The sequence below is a fragment of the Eptatretus burgeri genome, chromosome 9 (genome assembly GCF_056783735.1).
Source record: "Eptatretus burgeri isolate ZD-2024b chromosome 9, Ebu_testis_v1, whole genome shotgun sequence".
Classification (NCBI taxonomy): Eukaryota; Metazoa; Chordata; class Myxini; order Myxiniformes; family Myxinidae; genus Eptatretus; species Eptatretus burgeri.
This window is the reverse complement of record NC_140969.1, coordinates 29,111,300-29,131,921: the sequence shown is the minus strand read 5'-3', so window position 1 is coordinate 29,131,921 and position 20,622 is coordinate 29,111,300. Positions and strand designations below refer to the sequence as shown.

The window sequence follows — 20,622 nt, the reverse complement described above, 5'->3', positions numbered from 1 at the left end:
TATATATATATATATATATATATATATATATATATATATATATATATATATATATATATATATATATATATATATATATATATATATATATATATATATATATACATATGGCATTTGACTCCTTCAACCGAGACCGACTCGGGCTTCTTTTAGAAGCTGTTGCTGGACCTCCTAACATTGTCAAACTTATCCGGGCACTCTACAGTAATCGTCATGAAACCCTCGTGCAAAAATTACCATTCATGACGTGCACTCTGTAGATACAGTAAGAGTTTAAACGCCACAGCTCCAGAGTAACATCTTTGGGAGACTGTATGTCGGAAGTGCGGCACCATGCTGCTCTCACCCAGTCAACATTAGAATCACTTTCTATCATATGGAAGTCTCAATGTGAACCAACTCCTGAATATATGGCACGCACGTGAAACCTGGACACAGACAAATCCCATGAATGCTCAATTAGACGGCTTTGACACGCGAGCTGTCAGGCACATCCTCAGAATACCTTGGCAGGACCATATCACCAACTAAGAAGTCCATGAAATTTCACAACTTTCAACCAGAGTGAATCGTACACAGCTACATGTGCTTGGAGACCTTTGCAGATGCCAAGACAGTGATGCTGCAGTTTCCCGAATCACAGACCCCCACCTCCCCCAGATAAGCCGAGGTCACCCACAAGGTGGAGTCATCTCGTGTTTTCAGCCATGTTGCGACAGTGACATGTCCGACAATGTTGTTGTTGATTATGATGTGGGTCTAAGAACGCTTTAGATGTGGTGTGCTTGCACTCAGCGTGATGTGTCCCTGCATTATTTCAACATGACATGACCCACCTACACTCAGTTGTTCTCGTACGTTTTCTATGCGTATCACTCCCTCATTTACTGTGTCTGCCATTGGTCTTCCTTTGTGTTACATGGAGCTGGGAACATGATGACATTGCTCGACGAACGAACTGTTGCACCTGCTGGTATGAGATGGAAAAGCATCCTGTCGGAACACTTCAATGGCCTGGTTGAAGGTGATTTTCCTTACGGAAGGCAGCATTTGGATGGGAGGGGGAAGTGCTTCAGTTGTTACAGTGCAGGAAGTTTGCTGCTTATGATGAGGCAAAACTGACAGAAAAAAAAAAATTCTGAAAGAAAAAGTTAGAAAAACAAACCAAAAAGGTTAAAAGTTGAGTTCCCATGCAAGCAGTTTCTACATCTCACCCTCGGTCATGCAGAAAATTCGCAAAAAGGCCAGCAACTGTGCAGGTACAGGCATCTCCCCACAATGCAGTGAAAACATTGTCGAGCTGGAAGAAATAAAAGTGGGCAGTTTAAATGCAAGTATATGACAAGGAACAAGGTCATTTGGTGTTTCATGCCAGTGCTTTATCCACACCCTATGAACTTAATCCACCAGTTGTGCTTGTCTTCTATGTACCAATTCCATTCCTACCAGGAACTTAATCTAACTTAGTCAAAATGGAAAAAAGTTCCTCTTTGGGAATCCTGACCCACCCACGAGCATGGCCACTCCAGAGATTATGGGTTTAAAATTGCTTTTGAAACAGTGAGCACCACCTGATATGTCGTCCGCAGCCCTATTCAGAAAACATTTCTGGTGACACAAGATTGTTCAACTCTATTGTAGGGAAGCAATGCTCAAAAAAATGTCGAATTGACCAAAAAGGGAAGGAAGTGTGGTTTAGGCCTCCATCTTGGCTATGCCCCACGGACATGTAATATGCATCGCTATCTTCCACAAGAGCTTGCTCTCAATCTCCACAAAATCCGTTTTCTTTGCAATGAATAAATGGATATTTTCGTTTTAACAGGTTAAATGTGATGTTAAGTCTCAAAAACAGATTACACATGCATCTCCCATTACAATGACTCGTAGTGAAGCGCACCATCGCAAATCCCCACGCTCCCCGCAGCTTCAGCAAGGTTAAAAGATGGCAAAAAGTTTCACCAGGAATGACCGACTAACAAACTTAGAGTTAAAAAGAATCTTCTGTTTCGACCCCTATGACCCCAAGCCTCATCCTCCTGGGGCATGAACAAGACGTCAAATCCAAAAAAATCCTTACATATTTCATGCATCCCCCAATGTTGATTGTGCAAACAAAGTTTCATTTAAAATGAGCGTAATTGCATTTTTCGGCATTTGACCTTTTGACCCCATCCCAGGAGGTAGGGCCAAAAATGACACTGCATTTGCACATTCTTGTCATGTGGTGATCATAACTACCAAGTTTGAATTTCTGCCCAACCGTTGAGGACGAGATAGCGTGACGGGCGGACAGACAGACAGAGACGGAGCAGATTACAATATCCCCCTGTTTTGGGGGTTTTTTTTCTTTCAAAAAGCGTGGACATAAGGATCCAGCTCTTTCAAGAGCCCCTATTGGGTCGCCGAAATAGGTGACCCTCATTGTCAGTAATTCTGTCTGTTTGTTCGTTTGTCATCAGCATAATTTGGAGTAAACGTGGGCGGATTTTGACCAAACTCGGGTGGTAGGTACATCTTATGACCTAGTGCTTTGGAAATTGTGATGGTTGCTCGGGACGCTTTGGTTCCCTAGCAACAGCCAAAAAACCTTCAAAATCGGTACCGTTCACGCAAAATCAATTCCGAAAGCCATTATCCCACGTAGGCTTATGAAATTTGGCATGCATCATCTACAGGTGATGCTCTACCAAATATATTCCGGTTTTTTGTGATATATGGAACAGTTTAACCGCAGCGCCCCCTACAAATGGGGTAGGCCTGAAAATTGGCGAAAATTGAAGTCCCCCCTCGCGACCAGGTGAGTGCATCGAACCGAATGAAACTTTGCAGGTTCATAGCACGCAATGAGTACTACAACGTTGCCTCAGGACATATTGACCGATATTGCTTAGGTCAAGGGTCAAAGGGCAAAAATCTATAATATGCGAGAGCTGGAGGTGCCTTCGTGCCAAATGCTACTCCTTGGGTTATGGTCAGATGGTCATGAAAATTCACACTAATCGTCTGGAATGCATTGTGCACAAACGATCGAGCCGGATTTTCGATTTATATCTTTGTTCACCTACAGCACCCCCTCAAATTTTGGGGATTTCCGATATCAAACCGCATTTTCGGTACTTTTCATTCAAATTGATACCGAGTAGTTATCAGTTGATGGAACTCTGAGATTTGGTATGCATAATCTTAAGGTGATTCTCTATCCGCTCCATGACATCCATTTTGCTCTATATCTTATAGTTTCCAAATGGTAACCTTCTCAACTTGGGTGTCCGAGGGCCATTGAGCATTCCCGCTGAAAATTCAAAGTACACTAGCTCCAAGACGGTTGAACCGAATCAAATGAATCTTTACATGCTTATAGACTATAATGAGTACTACAACTTTGCTCATTTGCATAATGACCTATCTCGAGTAGGTCAGGGGTCAAAGGTCAATAAGTGCATTTTTCGGGTGAATTTACCATTCAAGGCACCCTTGCTCCTACACGGGTTAACCGATACGAATGAACGTTCATAGGTACATAGTACTCAATGAGTACTACAACTTTCCTTCAGGACATATTGACCTATCTCGGCTAGGTCAGGGGTCAAAGGTCAATGAGTGCATTTTTCGGGCAAAATGACCATTCAAATCCCCCTTGCTCCTACACGGGTTAACCGATATGAATGAAAGTTCATAGGTACAGAGTACTCAATGGGTACTACAACTTTGCTTCAGGACATATTGACCTATCTCGGCTAAGTCAGGGGTCAAAGGTCAATGAGTGCATTGTTCGGGGAAAATGACCATTCAAAGCCCCCTTGCTCATACACGGGTTAACCGATTCGATTGCAATTTCGTAAGTACTTCGTACTAGATTAACTCAGATCAGGGGTCAAAGGTCATCGGATGCTCGGCGACCCATGGCCACCTACCGGCTTGTCAAACTATGTGTCACAGGTAAACTCAGAAAGAAAGAAAGACATGCGGAAAATAAAGTGTGCCAATATCTTACGCAGGAATGCCTCCCCGAGCGAGAATCTCTGACTTCATCGCAAACAGGCGGTCACTCTTGCTCACTCCCAACTTGATCTTGACTCTGTCATTGACATTCCCTTTGTAGAAAAAGCCATTGTGGATAACAAAGTCACTATTGGAACGGTTCCCATAAAAAATGTAGATCTTGGGGAAGTAATGGGATGGAGAAAAAAAAATAAAATAAAACTGTCAGCACATGTTTCATTAGAATCTAAAATCATGCTGAGCATCCACATGTTCCTCAATTGTGTTATCATATCATCCCAAATAAAATGCATGGGTTTCCTGAGAAGAAAACAATTCCAAGTCATAACATTTGTCGAATCAAAAAAGCAAATCAAATGGAATCAATGATGATTATATCAAATATTAGTAAACTAGCAGACATACCCATAAAGAACAAGTGGATGGGATGGAATGGCATTTGATAGAATGGGACAGGCATAGAATCGAGTTCACAGACCACCTCACCCTGCACAGTCTCGAGAAGAAGAAAAAAAAAAAAAAAAAAAGACAGGACACGGGAAGGGCCTTTTACAATCGTGCTTCACATTTCCGAGCACGATCTACATTTCCCATGAGCCGTGATTTTGGACACCTCGATATTCCGCAACGCTAAGAATGCAAGTGAAAATTTCATTGGTTGAGATGGCGTAAAATGGTGTAATTGTCCAAGTACTGCAAAACGGAAGGGTTTTTGAAAGGGCCAAGATGGTGATTTCTGTTATGCAATGTTGAAGTTTATAATTCAATCAAAATGAAATTTAGATGTTAAAGACTGTAGAGGGGAAAAAAATTAAATAAATAAATAAAATAAAATAAATAACAACCTTTTTTCGGAAGTTTACCGCCGTTGATGCAGTCTTTAACACGACCTTATTTAACATGTCACATTAATTAGTTATTCATGCCTGGTGCTTGTATCCTTTTATGACGTCCCTAAAAAGAGTAAGTTTCCTCTTTGGAATGATTTTCAATTTCGTTTCACTGCAACACAGGCAGAGTAAAAAAATTACCTTCCCCCCCCCCCCCCTGCGCACATGCGTGCTCGGGACAAGATTGCATAAAATTTTCCAAATTCGGAGTCAAAGTATTGCTGAACTGCAGGTTCATGTTCCAATTCATGTTCGACCGTGTTGAAAATGCAAAATTGAATTAAAATTAAGTAGTTTCTCCATCATAGAAATAGACTCTCTCTGTCTGCCTGTCTATCTCTCTCTTTCAAGTGCAGCCTTCTGGCTGCTGGGTGCATCATTGGTTAGGGACACGGCTGCACCACAGTACACTGGTACTCATTTTGCTGACCTCGGAAGGATGACAGGCTGAGTCAACCCCACCTGGTATTAATTCAGTGGCCAACGTGGTTCGAACTCAGGACCCGGGGATCCCAAGTCAGCCACCCTAACCGCTAAGCCAACACCAAGCTTATAGGAATAGACTAATGGACAGACAGAACAAACCAATTGCTTAACCCCGCTTTGCGCTTCGTACGCAGGGTAATAAATGCATACGATAACTACAACAATCCTGTGATGAAGGGGGCAATCCTGTGATTGTTGGGTAATCGTTGGGTTTGAAGCACCACCCACCGAAATGCCGTGATATTATTGAACATGGCGAACACTTGGACAAAAGTCAATTTTTGACTGCATGGGACCGGAACGGAATAAATGAACGTGAACTTCGATGTAGAATTGTACGACGTTGTTCATCATGTCTAAAGAGGTTGATGACGACACCGTTGTGAGACGGCCAGAAACGATATATAGCACGATATCTCAAAGAGTTGTGGCGAGATTCGGACGAAACTTGGTGGACAGGTTGGTTGGGTGTGTGACGAGGGAAAAAATGATTCAATTTTGATGACGATCTGGATACGGATCCAAATATTTCAAGCGATTCTTCACCATTGAGAGACAGGGCCAACAACAATATGTAATCGTACGATATCTCAAAAGGTTGTGGATGGATTCGGATAAAACTTGATGGGCAGGTTCGGACATTCAGACAAAGAAGAAATGATTTGATTTTGGTGAATATCCCGATCCAACAATTTATAATATGGAAAAAAAATATATATCTTGGTGGATGAGTTGGGTCGGTGAAGAGAACAAGCAGATTTGAATTTTTGTTCAGATCCAAATTCAGATCCAGCCTGTCAGTGAGGTACAAAACACAAAGTCTTCAGCCTGGCAGAGGCATGCGCTATACCAAGTGTAGTTGTAGTTGTATGAATATGAGCCAATCACTACAATCAGTATTGAAAAGACATGATCCTTTCTCTGGTTTATTAGCCATTTGTGTCACCATCATTTCCTCAGCCTTCAATTGCTCTGCAATTTATTACATGGAACTTCCTGCAGCCAAACCTTTATTCTGAAGACATGGTAAACATGAATTAATAAATTTTACATTTTTTTTTAAGTTAATGTTTTCTTCAAGTTTAGTTCGAGTACAAAGTGGACTCTGAAGGCTTTGCATTTTCAATTGCTTTTTAGTTGATCTTCCTTTCACCATCCATTATTGGTCAGTGGTTATCTATATATAATGGAGCAAGTGTTTGAATGCATGTCCGTTCTATGTCCATTGGTTGGACAGCTGGCCTGACAGACACCACCCACAAATGTAACCTGAAAAAAAACAACAAAAAAAAACAAACAAACGTCCGCCATTTTGGAAGCCGAAGACAAAGATCCCACATAAGCCCAAGACATCTTCGGAAGTGTCATATTCACAATCGCCATGTCCTTCCAACAAGTTTTCCATTCAGTGCAAAATAATCCAAGAAACTGTTAAAAGGATCATCAAATATCGAAAGGTTGAAGCCGATATGCATCATGAGCCTTGTGAAGGACCCTTCAGGCCTTACGTTTCAGGCTTCAGGTGTCAGCCGACGGCCTAGTGCAATTGGAATCATCCGAGCTATATAACCACAATGCACATAACCAGTTGGCACATTTTTGCTTCATGTATGTAAACCCAGGTTATTATCTTGCCAAAACGAAGTTTTTGCAAGATATGTTAGTCAGCTTGTATGTTTTTATTTTTTTTGTCTGTAATCACGTATCGATCACTCTGCAGAGCACAGTTATCATTGGAAATTTTTGTAACTTCACATATCAGAGTCCTATAGAGGTCCCTTTCAGCGCATAAAATTTAAGGTCAAGGTCAAAGGTCAAGGTCACTGTCGCAAATCAGGAGAGTCGACGAAACCCTTATTTTTTTGAGTAATTTTGATCGGATCGTCTTCAAAAACTTCATGGGAATATAGTTCATGGTCTGACGCTCAGCTGATTAATTTTTGGTGGCGATCGGCCTTGACCTTCATGGTTAGCGCTGGAGGTCGAAAGTTTTTGACCCCAAGGTCAAATTTTGAAATCTTAGATACCATATCGAGTAATACCTCATATGAAAGCGCTTGATAAGTGCTTTCCAGATCTGTCAAAAGTTTGACGCTTTGACGTCATTTGATGACGTTATGACGAAAAAAAAGGATTTTTCATGAAAATTTTATTTCCTCAGTTCTCATCAAAATCTCTTGATATTTCATGTACAACGGTCCTGGAGAGATACCAGTAACCGTACGAAAATATAAAGATCAAGGTCAAAGGTCAAGGTCACAAAAAGGTCAAGCATCAAGGTCGACGAAACCCTTATTTTTTGAGTAACTTTAATCGAATAAATAAGTCACTCATGTTCACATTTTGGCAAGATACTGGTCACCCTGGGGGTGACATTGGTTTTTATTTATTTTTATTTTCGGGAGCGAACGACGCAGCGGTCTGTTACCTACACACCGCCAAATAAAGGGATGTGTCAGAAGAACATGTTGCACGCTTCGAACAAGATCGCTCATAGGGCAGGAACTCTGCTGATCCAATCAATGGTATCAGTTAGGAATACAAATTATTGGATTTGCATGCATTTCACTTGATCATCACAGAACACATGACATAAAAAAGTGAATCCAATAGGAAGCTGGATGGTCTGGATTTTGTGGGGAATTTTTTTTACAATTTGACACAAATGCATCGATGGATATGGCTCCGCCTACGTAAGATGTCAACAGAAGAGGATATGTCAGGATTGAAAGACATTGAAAATAAATAAACAAAACCGTAATTTTTTTTAAAACAAAAACAACAAAAATAAACAAATAGGAAAAATATCTGTTCGCTGGTATTTTCCCACATTGCACGAGTCTCACAACCTCAGCCAAATTCAAAATTTGACGTCAAGTCTGGCCAGCCAGTTTGTGAACGACGTGGCCCAAGCTTCCCCCATGGCAGACGCAATAAGGAAGGAAGGATCATTTGCAGCCATTAAAGTACTAGTATTAGTGTCAAGCTTATCAGTTTAGCATGCTGGCTTAACTCCACCGTACCGGGACAGACACTTTCAAACGCTTTACGTAAAACCTAAAAAAAATAATTACATAAAATCGGGAGTGGACTTATTAAAATCTCAAATGCTAATGTTAGAAGTTTCAATGAAAGATCGCTGCCCTTGCCCTGCGCAATTTCAATGAAAGATCATCATGGTCATCCCTATCAAGATGTTCAACAGAGATCATTCTATCTGGCTGAGCTGTGCACAGAGATGCCCAAGAAGTTTGGGCATTTGCTTTCAGGCAAGTCAACATATCAACTTAGAAAGTGAATCTGACCGAGTGAACCCTTAGATTGCTCTACAAGGCCTTCAGGTTCAGGCTTGCAAGAGCACAGCACCCATAAGCAAATGCTAATGCAGAGTTTGCAAATTTATTTCCACCTCACTCTTTAATCAAACTTGTGAAGAGAAGGCCGAATGGAGATTTCAAAAATTCACCTGAGACTGCTATATAATTATTAACTCAAAGCCGACAAACAAAAAATCAGCATCTTTATGATGCTCATCCTAGTTAGCATGGATCACATGTTGCAGGTGAGGTTTATTGGTTGTATTAGCATAACAGCCTTGAGCTAGTCTGTCTAACTTCAAAGGAAAGGAAAAGACAATTCCTGCAAAGAGTTATCGATGCATGTTTGCAAAGGTAGTAGAACTTCAGAACCCTGGGAAAAGAAACAACAACATTCCAATATCAAGTGATGATGCAATCCCAAGCCTACCTGCTCCGCAGGATGAAACTCCCGCAGGGCTACACATTCACACCGGTCATCCTCCATGTTATAGCCAGTTGTTATCTGTGAAGTACCATAATGTTGAATGTTATTAAAAAAAAAATAAAAAAATAAGCAATGATCAAGAGCGCACACGTACGCACGCACGCACGCACCAGATTTTGAAAGCCTACTTTGCACTCCTAGATTTATCGCATTTTCATCAACAACAAAAACATTATTAAAAGTTAAAAGACAACTTCCGGCTGCGTTGCAGTCTGTGAAAATCAAAACATTACCTGTGGCTAAACGTTTCACAAACTGCAACTTATGTGGAAGTTGAATTTTATATTTATTATCTTCTTTCCCAGCTACAAATATAAAAACTCACAACCTCTGCCAGTGAAGATTCAGATCCGGCCTAACAGTGGGCTACAAAAAGTAAACAGTTCAGCCTGGTGGAAGAATGCACTTTTCCGAGTGCCATTCTAATAAACCATGTACACCGAAATAGGGTACAAGCACCCCTTGTTGGTTAGGACCTTACAGCAGGTTCTGGTGTGCCAGGGTTTCTGGTCTCCATCACAGTTAACAGGTGGTATTTAGATTCCAAAATAAGGGAGGTCATTCTGACCTCTGCAGGATTATGCTAGTTACTACACAGCAACCAAGTTACACTACTGGTCTCCGTTTTATGACATTGCAAATTCCAATTTTTGTGTACAAAGTCAAGGCTCGTGGAAGACATAGTATATAGAACGCATCAGGATGTAACCAAACAAAAGGAACAGTAGAAAGAGGATGGGGGGGGCACACCAACAGCACGGTCGAGCGACAAAATAGAGGGGGAAGAATGAGGGGGTTGGGTAGGACGCACAGGGTGAACAAGATGGATACAAAATCAAACTCTCAGGAAGGAAAAACTGGAAATTTGGAAAGAGGTGGGCTTGGGGCAGGGGTGGAGGGTTGATGGGGTTCGTTTATGACACAGCGAAGTTTCCAATAGTGTTTTCTGGCATCGTATCCCACAAGATTATACGTAAGAGGCTGATAACATTTGCTGTGACACATTGCCAATGTCTGAGAAGTTGCATGATGTTGAGCGAAGCTGGGAAAATCATTAGCATACACAGTTGCAAAGCAAGGCATTTCTGTTGTTGCACGTATTATTTAAATAATGTGCTCACTACTGGGCCTACCAGACCGTTGGTATGATTGCACATGTCCCAAACAGGAATCAGCGCGAGTGTAACGTGGGATGCATCCTCCAGAGGAACCTGGTTCTGTCGGGTCATGACTGTGGACACAGCCCACCTACAAAGCAGGAAAAGCTTCACTTTTATATGCACCAGCAATATACAAATATCACCGAAAAAGGAGTTTCTCGCCATGGCGTGACAAATGAGTAACACAATCAATGTGTGAAAACGTTCTTACCTGTAATCTTCAAATGTGAAGGAATCACGAAGTGGAAGCTTGCTGGCTGCTGGATTTACCTGAACACAACAAGCAACTCCATGGAATCTAATACCTACACCACCTATCAGTGTAGGCATCCTAGGCCAAAACCAAAAACATGTTCAGTTTCCAATTTACCTCCATTTGGTACAACCAATGAGTTGATATGCTTACAGAAATAACCAGAGTTGGCGTCAAAGCCAACCAATGCTCGCCTGTTTATACATTTATCGTTTTTAAAAGACTCGTCTAATAATTAATATTTTTTTTTATAAAGCATTGCAGTGAAGTCTGATCCAAATAATTTTTAAGCAATATATGTTTTTGTATATTGTAATCAGTAACAAGAGCGCAAGTGAGCACAATATACGCCCAAACAAGAAGGTATATACAGAATTGTGCTACGACATGGAAAACAGCATCCTGGTTGCCATGGCAACCACTTTAGATGACGAGCGTATGTCGTGACACACCGTCTCCACAGTCTGTACCTATGTCCCAAATATGAAACGTGAAAGTTGAAAACTTTGGGAGTTAGAGTACGGACGGACGACCGGTATCACATAATACGCCCCGATATATATATATATATATATATATCCCTATGTCGTAAGAGCCGACCAGGGTTGCGTCAGGAAGGGCATCCGGTGTAAAACATGTGCCAAATCTCTATGCGGATGATCCGCTGTGGCGACCCCTAATGGGAGCAGCCGAAAGAAGAAGAAGAAGAAGATGTGTGTGTGTGTGTATATATATATATATATATATATATATATATATATATATATATATATATATATATATATATATATATATATATATATATATATATATATATATATATATATATATATATATATATATATATATATACATACACATACACACACACATATAAAAAAGTGTGGTAGATAAAAAAACATTAGAAAGGAAAAAATAACTTGCACCAAAAACTTTAACATTTTCACGCTCATACTGACGCTGACGCTGACACTGACACTGACGCTCACGCGGCGGGTATAGCTATAGCTCTCTGTTCTTCGAACAGGCAAGCTAAAAATTAAAATAAACTAGAAAATACAATTTAACACTATTGTGTCGATGAACCTGCTTCCGTCCTACAAAGATGCAAAACAATTTTATCTTGGGTTCAGCAGATCGATGAACCTGCCTCCATCCACATTAGATGTCAACCCACTGTTACGTTTGAACTCAATTAAAGGTCACTTGAGAGAGAAAACAAGAGAAAAGAGAGACAAGCATAAGAAAGAGAACAGCAGATGATTTCAACTCGAATTATGATCTGTAAAATGATTTTCCAAGAGCACATGACCTTTGACCTATTGAACCCAAGATCAAATCGGTTCATCTTTGTATTGCAGTGATACTTGTGCCAGAGAAAACACAAAACTTGCCTCCCTCTGGCCTTTTGCTGTGGAGGCATAAAAACTATTAAGAGAAAAATGTACAGATGAAATAAAACTTGGAGGTAAGGTAGATAGCAAAGGGGCAGGGGGTTTAGAGTATGATTTTGGTAAACCTAGATAGTCTCACTGCATGAGCAAAGTAGAACGGCACCCGGTAGAGTGCATACCTCCGCCAGGCTGAACAGTTTACGTTTTGTATCCCACTGATGGACCGGATCTGAACCAAAATCTAATTGGCTTGTTCTTGTCACCTAACTCGTCCACAACTTTTTGAGATATCATGCTATCTATCGTTTTTGGCTCTATCTCTCAATGGTGAATAATCACTTATAAGATTTTTAAAAAAGAGAAGAAAACCTCGTATCCGGATCTGGATGTTCACCAAAATCGAATCAATTTGTCCTTGTCGCACACTCAACCAGTCTATCAAGTTTTGTCTGAATCCATCTAACTTTTTGAGATTTTGTGCTACATATGGTTTTTGGCCCTATCTCGCATTGGTGAAGAATCACTTATATTGGCAGATGTATTTCATCATTCGGAGATGAAAGGTATTGTGTACGGGCAGGAATAATAAAATATGGATTGCATCAGGCAAGGGCTAGTTTCTTATTGTGCTACACAGGAGAAAGGCCTTGGGCTGGTTGTAGATACGGGGTTTAAGCAGCTCGCGCAGTGCCAGGCAGCAATGGGAAAGGCTAATATAGGATGATGGAACGTTGGATTTGCAAGGGTAGATTTGAGGTCATGTGTACATTATGCAATCATTTTGTTGAACCTCATCTCAATCATAGCATGAGGTATTCGTTGCCATATACGACGATAGACAGAGCTGTCGATGTATATTAGACGTGTTCAATGTAAAGCTACCGGAATTATGTCAGGGATAAACTCAGCTTGGAGTAGAGGATGAGGGACACAGACTGTTTTGCTTTAGAAAGGAAATTATTAAATGGCGATCGAATAGACATGCTTCAAATGATGAAAGACATTGATAAAATAGAAGCAAAAAAGCTCCGTTTTTTAAACCAGCGTGGAGAGCAACAGGAACAGGGGTGAGTGCTTGAGAGGACAACATGAGAGCTCGGATGGTGCTATCTCACATACAGAGTCATTAAAGCAGGTATTATGCTTCCTGAAAAGATAGTAGCAGAAGAAGCAGGAGATGGGATTAAAATGGAATTGGATAGTGAGCGAGCAGGAATTCAGAAAGCGACATTCAGGGACATCGGCCAAAATAGAAGGTAGACCAGAAATGAATTTAGATCTGTGTTGTCCACGTTTCTGCTGTGTATCGAGATAGATCCTCCAAGTTGTGGAACAATATACCATATTGTATGAGAAACTGGACTTGCATGCAGAGCTCAGTGTTTGATATAATATCCCGAATCTAAATAATGAGCACATCGCAATACACATTAAAAAAAGTTTTTTGAAACAAAATTGTCCACTGTGGTGACCGTGAACGTCTGCTGGCCGACAGACCTGTGCGAGGCGGTAAAAGTACGCGTACTGGCGTGCGATGTTCTTGTACTGTGCAAGCACATCGTGCATGGCTTGCGTGCCCAGGAAATGGTGCAATTCGGCCATGCTGAAGTAGAGAGGTGTGTCATAGTGGGAAGGAAGGCTGCAAAGGTAAGGACGCCAAAAAGATGACGGGTTGGCTCTCTCGCAGAGCAGCAGCAAGGCCAGCGCCACGTTTCCCATGGCCTGCAGCATACGATCCTCTGCCACCAGGGGCCCTGCACACATGCTCACCATCACTCAAAGAACAGCCTTCCATGTCACGCAGAGCATCTTTCCTTGCTAGTAGCCATATGTATACATGCTTTGCACACCTCTGATGCCCCCCATGCCAGCCCACCCAATATTGAAGTCTTGGCCGATTCCACAGTCATCATCATCCTCCGAGGAATCCACAGGAATAGTTCTTCTGCCTGGAGGGATACAACCCAGAAAATTATTGGAAGTGATTATAAACAAACAATCTCAGGTCGATTCCGAATATCACAAACATCACACATTTTGTTACCTTGAGCTCTTGCGTGGTCTTTAGTCCGTAACCCTCATCAGGGAAGAGGCAGATTTCCAGGCCTTCTGTCAAAATTCCATTCTCAGATGCCCAGGACATAAATTTATCGAAGTAATCCTCACGGGATCCAGGGAAAACCACCGAAAGACCTGCGGTTCAGATGCCAATCCAATTCCTCGTCTAATGCATGTACGAGTCACGGTGAATAAATGGACCTTTCATCAATCCAAAGTCCTTCGAGTCAGTTGTGCCGTGTGATCGACTGACCTTTCTGCTTCTTGCAGATTTTTTCCACTTGTGCCCTGATTTGTAAATGTTCCTCCCACTCCTTGCTGGGTGAAACCTGTGATACACTGCATACTGCCACACATAAACAAAGCTCAAATGCAATCAGAGCTCAGAAGGAATAAAATGTCATGAAATCGGATCAAATAACTTCAAACAAGTCACGCATTGCATTGGACTTTACTTTTCCGGTTCTGTGGTGACTTGTATTCCATGGACTACATGGCACAACAAGTACATTCCATGTACGATGACATCAGAAGAGATTAACACAGCTTCATGCAAATTACAAAGTGATGAGGAAACAACAGACAAGTCGGTACAATATTATGGGATCGCAGCATTTTAAGCTTCATGGAAGTTTGCAAAGAAGAAAGATCACGTGACAGCTGGAATAAATAAATAAACAAATAAAGTTTGAATGTTCTTACGACTACTGACATATGTGAGCCAACCACAATAACTACTGACATTTCTTTGATGGCTCCAAGTCTTCTCCTTGTGGGGTCGGTCGAGAAGGAGCTTTTTGGTCAGGTGTTTCACGAACTGGCCGGCCAGGCCTGAAGCTCGAATGGACGTGCTTTGGGCAGGAATTTGTAATTTGTTCACGGTGCCGGAGATACCTCACCTACTGTTCACCAAAGACACCGTGGAATCTTTCATGGCCACTAATTAATGCTAACAGACAGGGCGCCAAGTTTAACGTCCGTTCAAAGGATGGCACACACATTAATGAATCACCCTGCCTGTGAAACACAAGGTGACAGTTTCAAGCTCGGTCTAGACTCTAGGGGATAAAATGAGGGATAGACTCGAAGAGGTATTTCATAGTTACATGTTAGAATAAGTGTGATGTAATCCCTGTAAATGATAAAATGTGTCAAGTAAGTGATTAATAAGATATAACCCGCCCCCCCCCACCACCCAAGTATCTTTATCTATGCTCCCCCTCTCCTGATATTATTGAACCTTCTTCCATTGTAATCTGTCCTCACATGCCCTTTCTTCTTTAGTTCACAAACAATAAGCGCAGCCCACGAGGGCAATCGTGGGGTCAGCATGAAGACATGAGATATACCAGAGACATGCCCCAACATGGACATCTGGCACGCTCAAGACCATCAGACTATCTGTGATGTGGAATTTCCCCGGCTTGCCAATCAGCGCAGCCCATATATCATCATCTGTCGGGCGAGTCGACCAATGGGCATACGCGTGGGTGGTCCGATTGCCACTGCGGAACGTAATATAAGCAAGCTTTTCTTTTTTTTCTCTTCTCTCTCTTCTCTCTCTTCTCTCTCTTCTCTCTCTTCTCTCTCCTGTCTCTGTCTCTGTCTCTGTCTCTGTCTCTGTCTCTGTCTCTGTCTCTCTCTGTGTCTCTCTCTGTGTCTCTCTCTGTGTCTCTCTCTGTGTCTCTCTCTGTGTCTCTCTCTGTGTCTCTCTCTGTGTCTCTCTCTCTCTCTCTCTCTCTGTGTCTGTCTCTCTCTCTGTCTCTGTCTCTCTCTCTCTCTCTCTCTCTCTCTCTCTCTCTCTCTCTCTCTCTCTCTCTCTCTCTCTCTCTCTCTCTCTCTCTCTCTCTCTCTCTCTCTGTCTCTCTGTCTCTCTGTCTCTCTCTCTCTCTCTCTCTCTCTCTCTCTCTCTCTCTCTCTCTCTCTCTCTCTGTCTCTCTGTCTCTCTGTCTCTCTGTCTCTCTGTCTCTCTGTCTGTCTCTCTCTCTCTCTCTCTCTGTGTCTCTGTGTGTCTCTCTCTCTGTGTGTCTCTCTCTCTGTGTGTCTCTCTCTCTGTGTGTCTCTCTCTCTGTGTGTCTCTCTCTCTGTGTGTCTCTCTCTCTGTGTGTCTCTCTCTCTCTGTGTGTCTCTCTCTCTGTGTGTCTCTCTCTCTCTCTCTCTCTCTCTCTCTCTCTCTCTCTCTCTCTCTCTCTCTCTCTCTCTCTGTCTCTCTGTCTCTCTGTCTCTCTCTCTCTCTCTCTCTCTCTCTCTCTCTCTCTCTCTCTCTCTCTCTCTCTCTCTCTCTCTCTCTCTCTCTCTCTCTGTGTGTCTCTCTCTCTCTCTGTCTCTCTCTCTGTGTGTCTCTCTCTCTGTGTGTCTCTCTCTCTGTGTGTCTCTCTCTCTGTGTGTCTCTCTCTCTGTGTGTCTCTCTCTCTGTGTGTCTCTCTCTGTGTGTCTCTCTCTCTCTCTCTCTCTCTCTCTCTCTCTCTCTCTCTCTCTCTCTCTCTCTCTGTCTCTCTGTCTCTCTGTCTCTCTGTCTCTCTGTCTGTCTCTTACTCTCACTCTCTCTGTCTCTTACTCTCACTCTCTCTCTCTGTCTGTCTCTCTCTGTCTCTCTATCTCTGTGTCTCTCTCTCTCTCTCTCTGTGTCTCTCTCTCTGTGTGTCTCTCTCTCTGTGTGTCTCTCTCTTTGTGTGTCTCTCTCTTTGTGTGTCTCTCTCTCTGTGTGTCTCTGTCTCTGTGTCTCTGTCTCTGTGTCTCTGTCTCTGCCTCTCACTCTGTCTGTCTCTCACTCTGTCTGTCTATCTGTCTCTCTCTCTCTCTCTCTCTCTCTCTCTCTCTCTCTCTCTCTTCCTTCACAGTATATTGGACAGCTGGTGCATGGCGAATGTGGCTGGGAAAAGCACACAAGATGCAGCGAGGACTACCCACACAAAGTCCGTGCACACCTTAATGAGGGCCCTGCACCGCATGCGCAAAGCACTTTTTTTTTCTCCACCTGTTTTGTCTTCTTTCTGCATCCCATGTTCCCCGAATGAGTGGATAAGGTTATATGTTAATCCGTTGTGGTCCTGGGAGCACGTTGGATTGTTTATGACTCATTTGTTACCGGCTGTGATCCCTGCTGTCCAGTCGTGCGCTTCTTCCTCGTCCTTTTTGGGAACGGTCATCGGGAACAGGCTCCATAGCGTTTGGCAGAATTGGCATATTAATCCGTTGGATGGGCCGATTCAGTCAGTGTTGAAGCGTTTAAGAAACGGATCGCTGACAGGCTCACTCAACCAATCTTGTTGGCAGATTTGCCACGGTCATCTGCTAGGACATGCCGATTGGTGCCAAATTAATCTGGCCAAAGTGGACATCTTTTAATCCCATATCCACCGGTGGCGTGAACGTCGTTGAAGATGTGCGACCGTTACAATACAAGTATAATGAAAAAAAAAATTGTGGAATATCACGAATGAGACAAAATACAGCGAAACCTTGCCAGTGTGAATTAAACCCAACCTTTACATTATGACCTAAGAGTGGGCATTTGTAATATTAAGCTTTACAAACAATAAAGTATGTACTACAAAATTTAGAGCTAACTCGAGCTATTTTTCAACAAATATATTTTAATTTGAACATAATGTCAAATATATTTAGAAAGCCTATTCTATATGTCTACATTTAACATACGAGTGCACGTGGTCTTGTTTCACTCCCTATAAGAGTGTTTCCCCATCGTCACCTCATACCGTACCCCCACTTCTCCCCCTCTCACTCCGTGTGATTTCCTTGTCTCCCTGTTCCCTTGGAATCCTCTTACAATCCACGAGTCGGCTCCTCTATGTGAATTACCTCCTTCATGAGCCAAGATTTCAACAAACAGAATCGGTTAATTTTTTTTTTAAAACATCAAATCGAAATTGGTTTTACGATCCCATGCCGATTATACTGCACACAACTCTCTTTAAAAAAATTTAGCATCAAAGTGATTGCAATCTGGTGCTTACCTTGATCTTCAGTTGAGGATACTATTATACGAATGACATAATCACTATCAAGTGAAATTTGTAAGCGTGCTACCAATCAAAAGCCACAATTGTGGTGTGGAAATAGCTGCTTCACCGAGACCCGTTTTGCAGGATGTATTACATGAATCACAACACACTCAGAGTACCCGTCGCATCACATCTCTACATATTATTGTGTAAAACAGAAGGTGCATCTTCAATTCTTAACTCGAGGCTGCAAAAACAAAGTGAATCACATGCTGGAGTATCACTACGGTCACTGTATGCAATACACTTGAGCACATGCACACGCACAAACAACCATCACTATACTTCTTCTATTTCCCTTCATATGGGGTAAGGTCCGTTGGTACAAATCTTCTGTCCTGCCTTGACCACGATACTCCCCCACTTCCCTCTGTCCTCAACCAATTATTTACATTCTCCAACCACCCCCACATTACTGATATCCCTCCCTCACACAATCTTCCCATTTCAACCACGATCTACTTCTTTTCCTCCCACTTTGCTCCATCAACCTAGCCGCTCTATTTGCCATTCTCTTCCCCCATCCGCATCAAGTGACCAGCTCACTTCAGCCATATTTTTTTTTACCAAACTTCCCATCAAGCTGATCTGCAGACCAATCTCCTCCTTCAGTTCCATCCATCCTCTTTCGAGCCACACTCTTCACTCCCACAATCCTCCTGACCCAGTTGTTCTCCCAGACCTGCAACCTCGTCGTCTCTCTGTCAGTGCCACCATTTCGAGACTGGAAAGGAAGGCCGGCATCACACAACACACTCGAACTTTCCCTTTCAATTTCATTGTTTTTTTTATGTCTGCCATTACTTTCTCCACCCTCTTCCACACAATCACACCCACCTGAATCCTCCTCAACAACTCTGCTTCTGACCTACCATCTCAGATCACTGTTCCTCCCAGATATTTAAACCTATTCCCTGCCTGATCTCCTTTCCCTCTACCTTCATATTGTTGCGAATTCGCGCCTGCCGGCGTGCGATCAGCCACGGAACTCGAATCGTGACCGCGTCGCCCACCAGTCGGACAATTCAGTCGTGACCCTCCTTGGAACTACCACCAGGAGCTACTCACGGGTGGGGGTTTAACCTCACCATGATCGTGCCAATTGCCCAGCCGCACAGGATAGGGTTGCTCGCCAAATTCGACCTACCTAAGTACCTGCGCGAGTAGTCGACCGGGCAATCGTACCTCGCCGCAGGTCGGCCGAGAACACGAACCGCTTAAGCGGTCCGTTCTGTGCTACAACGATAACCGAGCGGTGTTATCGCCGACCTCGACGGATGTGATTCTGTTTACCGGGTGCTTACACCCCTCTACCAATTTCTTCCGTGATGCAAGATGGCACTTTCAAAACAGGGAATAGGACGCAACGAACGGGGAACAGTTCAATAAGCACATTTATTGCATGTATTTACAGTCACAGCAATGAATCATGCACATACGTACAGTCAAAGCAAGCAGATAAAAGAATTACCACCGAATAAAGCGTTTTATTCGCACACACAGTCACTTAAACAAGTCTACTTACTAGACGGCGCCACCACATGCATTTATACAAAAAGCAAAGAAAAGGCACCCGTAAAGATAAGGGAGACAGACAGGTCCGTGGACCGAATGTGCCGTGGAGCCTGGATGAACGGTTAGGCCCACAAGACCGAAGGGTCTTACCCGCACCCTCGTGGCGCGACGGTGGGCAGTGGCGCTCGACAGCGTGACCCCTGACCCCGGCCGAGCCGATGTGTGTAATTCACCGAGGCTTCGCCTCGACAGCGCGGCTTCGTCCCCGCCGAGCCGATGTGTGCAATTCACCGAGGCTTCGCCTCGACAGCGCGGCTTCGTCCCCGCCGAGCCGATGTGTGTAATTCACCAAAACTTCTCCTCGACAGCGCGACCTTTGACCCCGGCAAAGCGGATGTCGCGGGAATCATCGGAGCGCTCGTCCTGACAGCGTGAACTCCGACCCCGGCAAAGCAGACGTGGTAGAAATCATCGGAGCGCTCATCCTGACAGCATGAACTCCGACCCCGGCAAAGCGGACGTGGTAGAAATCATCGGAGAGCTTGTCCTGACAGCGTGAACTCCGACCCCGGCAAAGCGATGTGGTAGAAATCATCGGAGCGCTCATCCTGACAGTGTGAACTCCGACCCCGGCAAAGCAGATGTGGTAGAAATGATCGGAGTGCTTGTTCTGACAGCGTGAAGATGGCGTTGTCTCCGGGATGGAGGTGAAGCGATGTTTGCGGAGTGGCGTTGTTGATGGTAGTGAAGGGAAAAGGGCGAAGGTGGTGGTGGTTTGGTTGTGGTTGTTTGGGAACGATGTTGGTGGTGGCGGTTTGGTTGTTGTGGGCGTCGTTTGAGAATGGCGGTGAAGCGATGTTTGCGGGGTGGAGTTGTGGAGGTAAAGAGGCGTAGGTGGTGGTGTTTGAGTTGTAGTTGTTTGGGAATGATGTTGGTGGTGGCGATTTGGTTGTTGGGGGATGAAGGGTCCAAAATAATGTCAGAGAAAAGAAAAACGGCTATCTCAAAGTGTCGCAGCCGGCGAACACGAAT

At 43.3% G+C, this 20,622-nt stretch overlaps 1 protein-coding gene across 7 annotated transcripts in view; it reads right to left on the bottom strand.

Annotated features, from left to right (window-relative positions):
• SETD3 (SET domain containing 3, actin N3(tau)-histidine methyltransferase) overlaps positions 1-20,622 on the bottom strand; it is a 61,264-nt gene that overhangs the window by 22,776 nt on the left and 17,866 nt on the right. For all 7 annotated transcript variants that reach the window (XM_085894538.1, XM_085894535.1, XM_085894537.1 and 4 more), the window contains 9 exons: positions 14,304-14,396; positions 14,037-14,185; positions 13,869-13,941; positions 13,490-13,746; positions 10,557-10,615; positions 10,319-10,433; positions 9,129-9,203; positions 3,998-4,164; positions 1,215-1,300 (listed from right to left, as the gene is read on the bottom strand). In XM_085894538.1, coding sequence (XP_085750664.1) covers positions 1,215-1,300; positions 3,998-4,164; positions 9,129-9,203; positions 10,319-10,433; positions 10,557-10,615; positions 13,490-13,746; positions 13,869-13,941; positions 14,037-14,185; positions 14,304-14,396 — 1,074 coding nt within the window. The remainder of the gene's footprint in view (positions 1-1,214; positions 1,301-3,997; positions 4,165-9,128; positions 9,204-10,318; positions 10,434-10,556; positions 10,616-13,489; positions 13,747-13,868; positions 13,942-14,036; positions 14,186-14,303; positions 14,397-20,622) is intronic.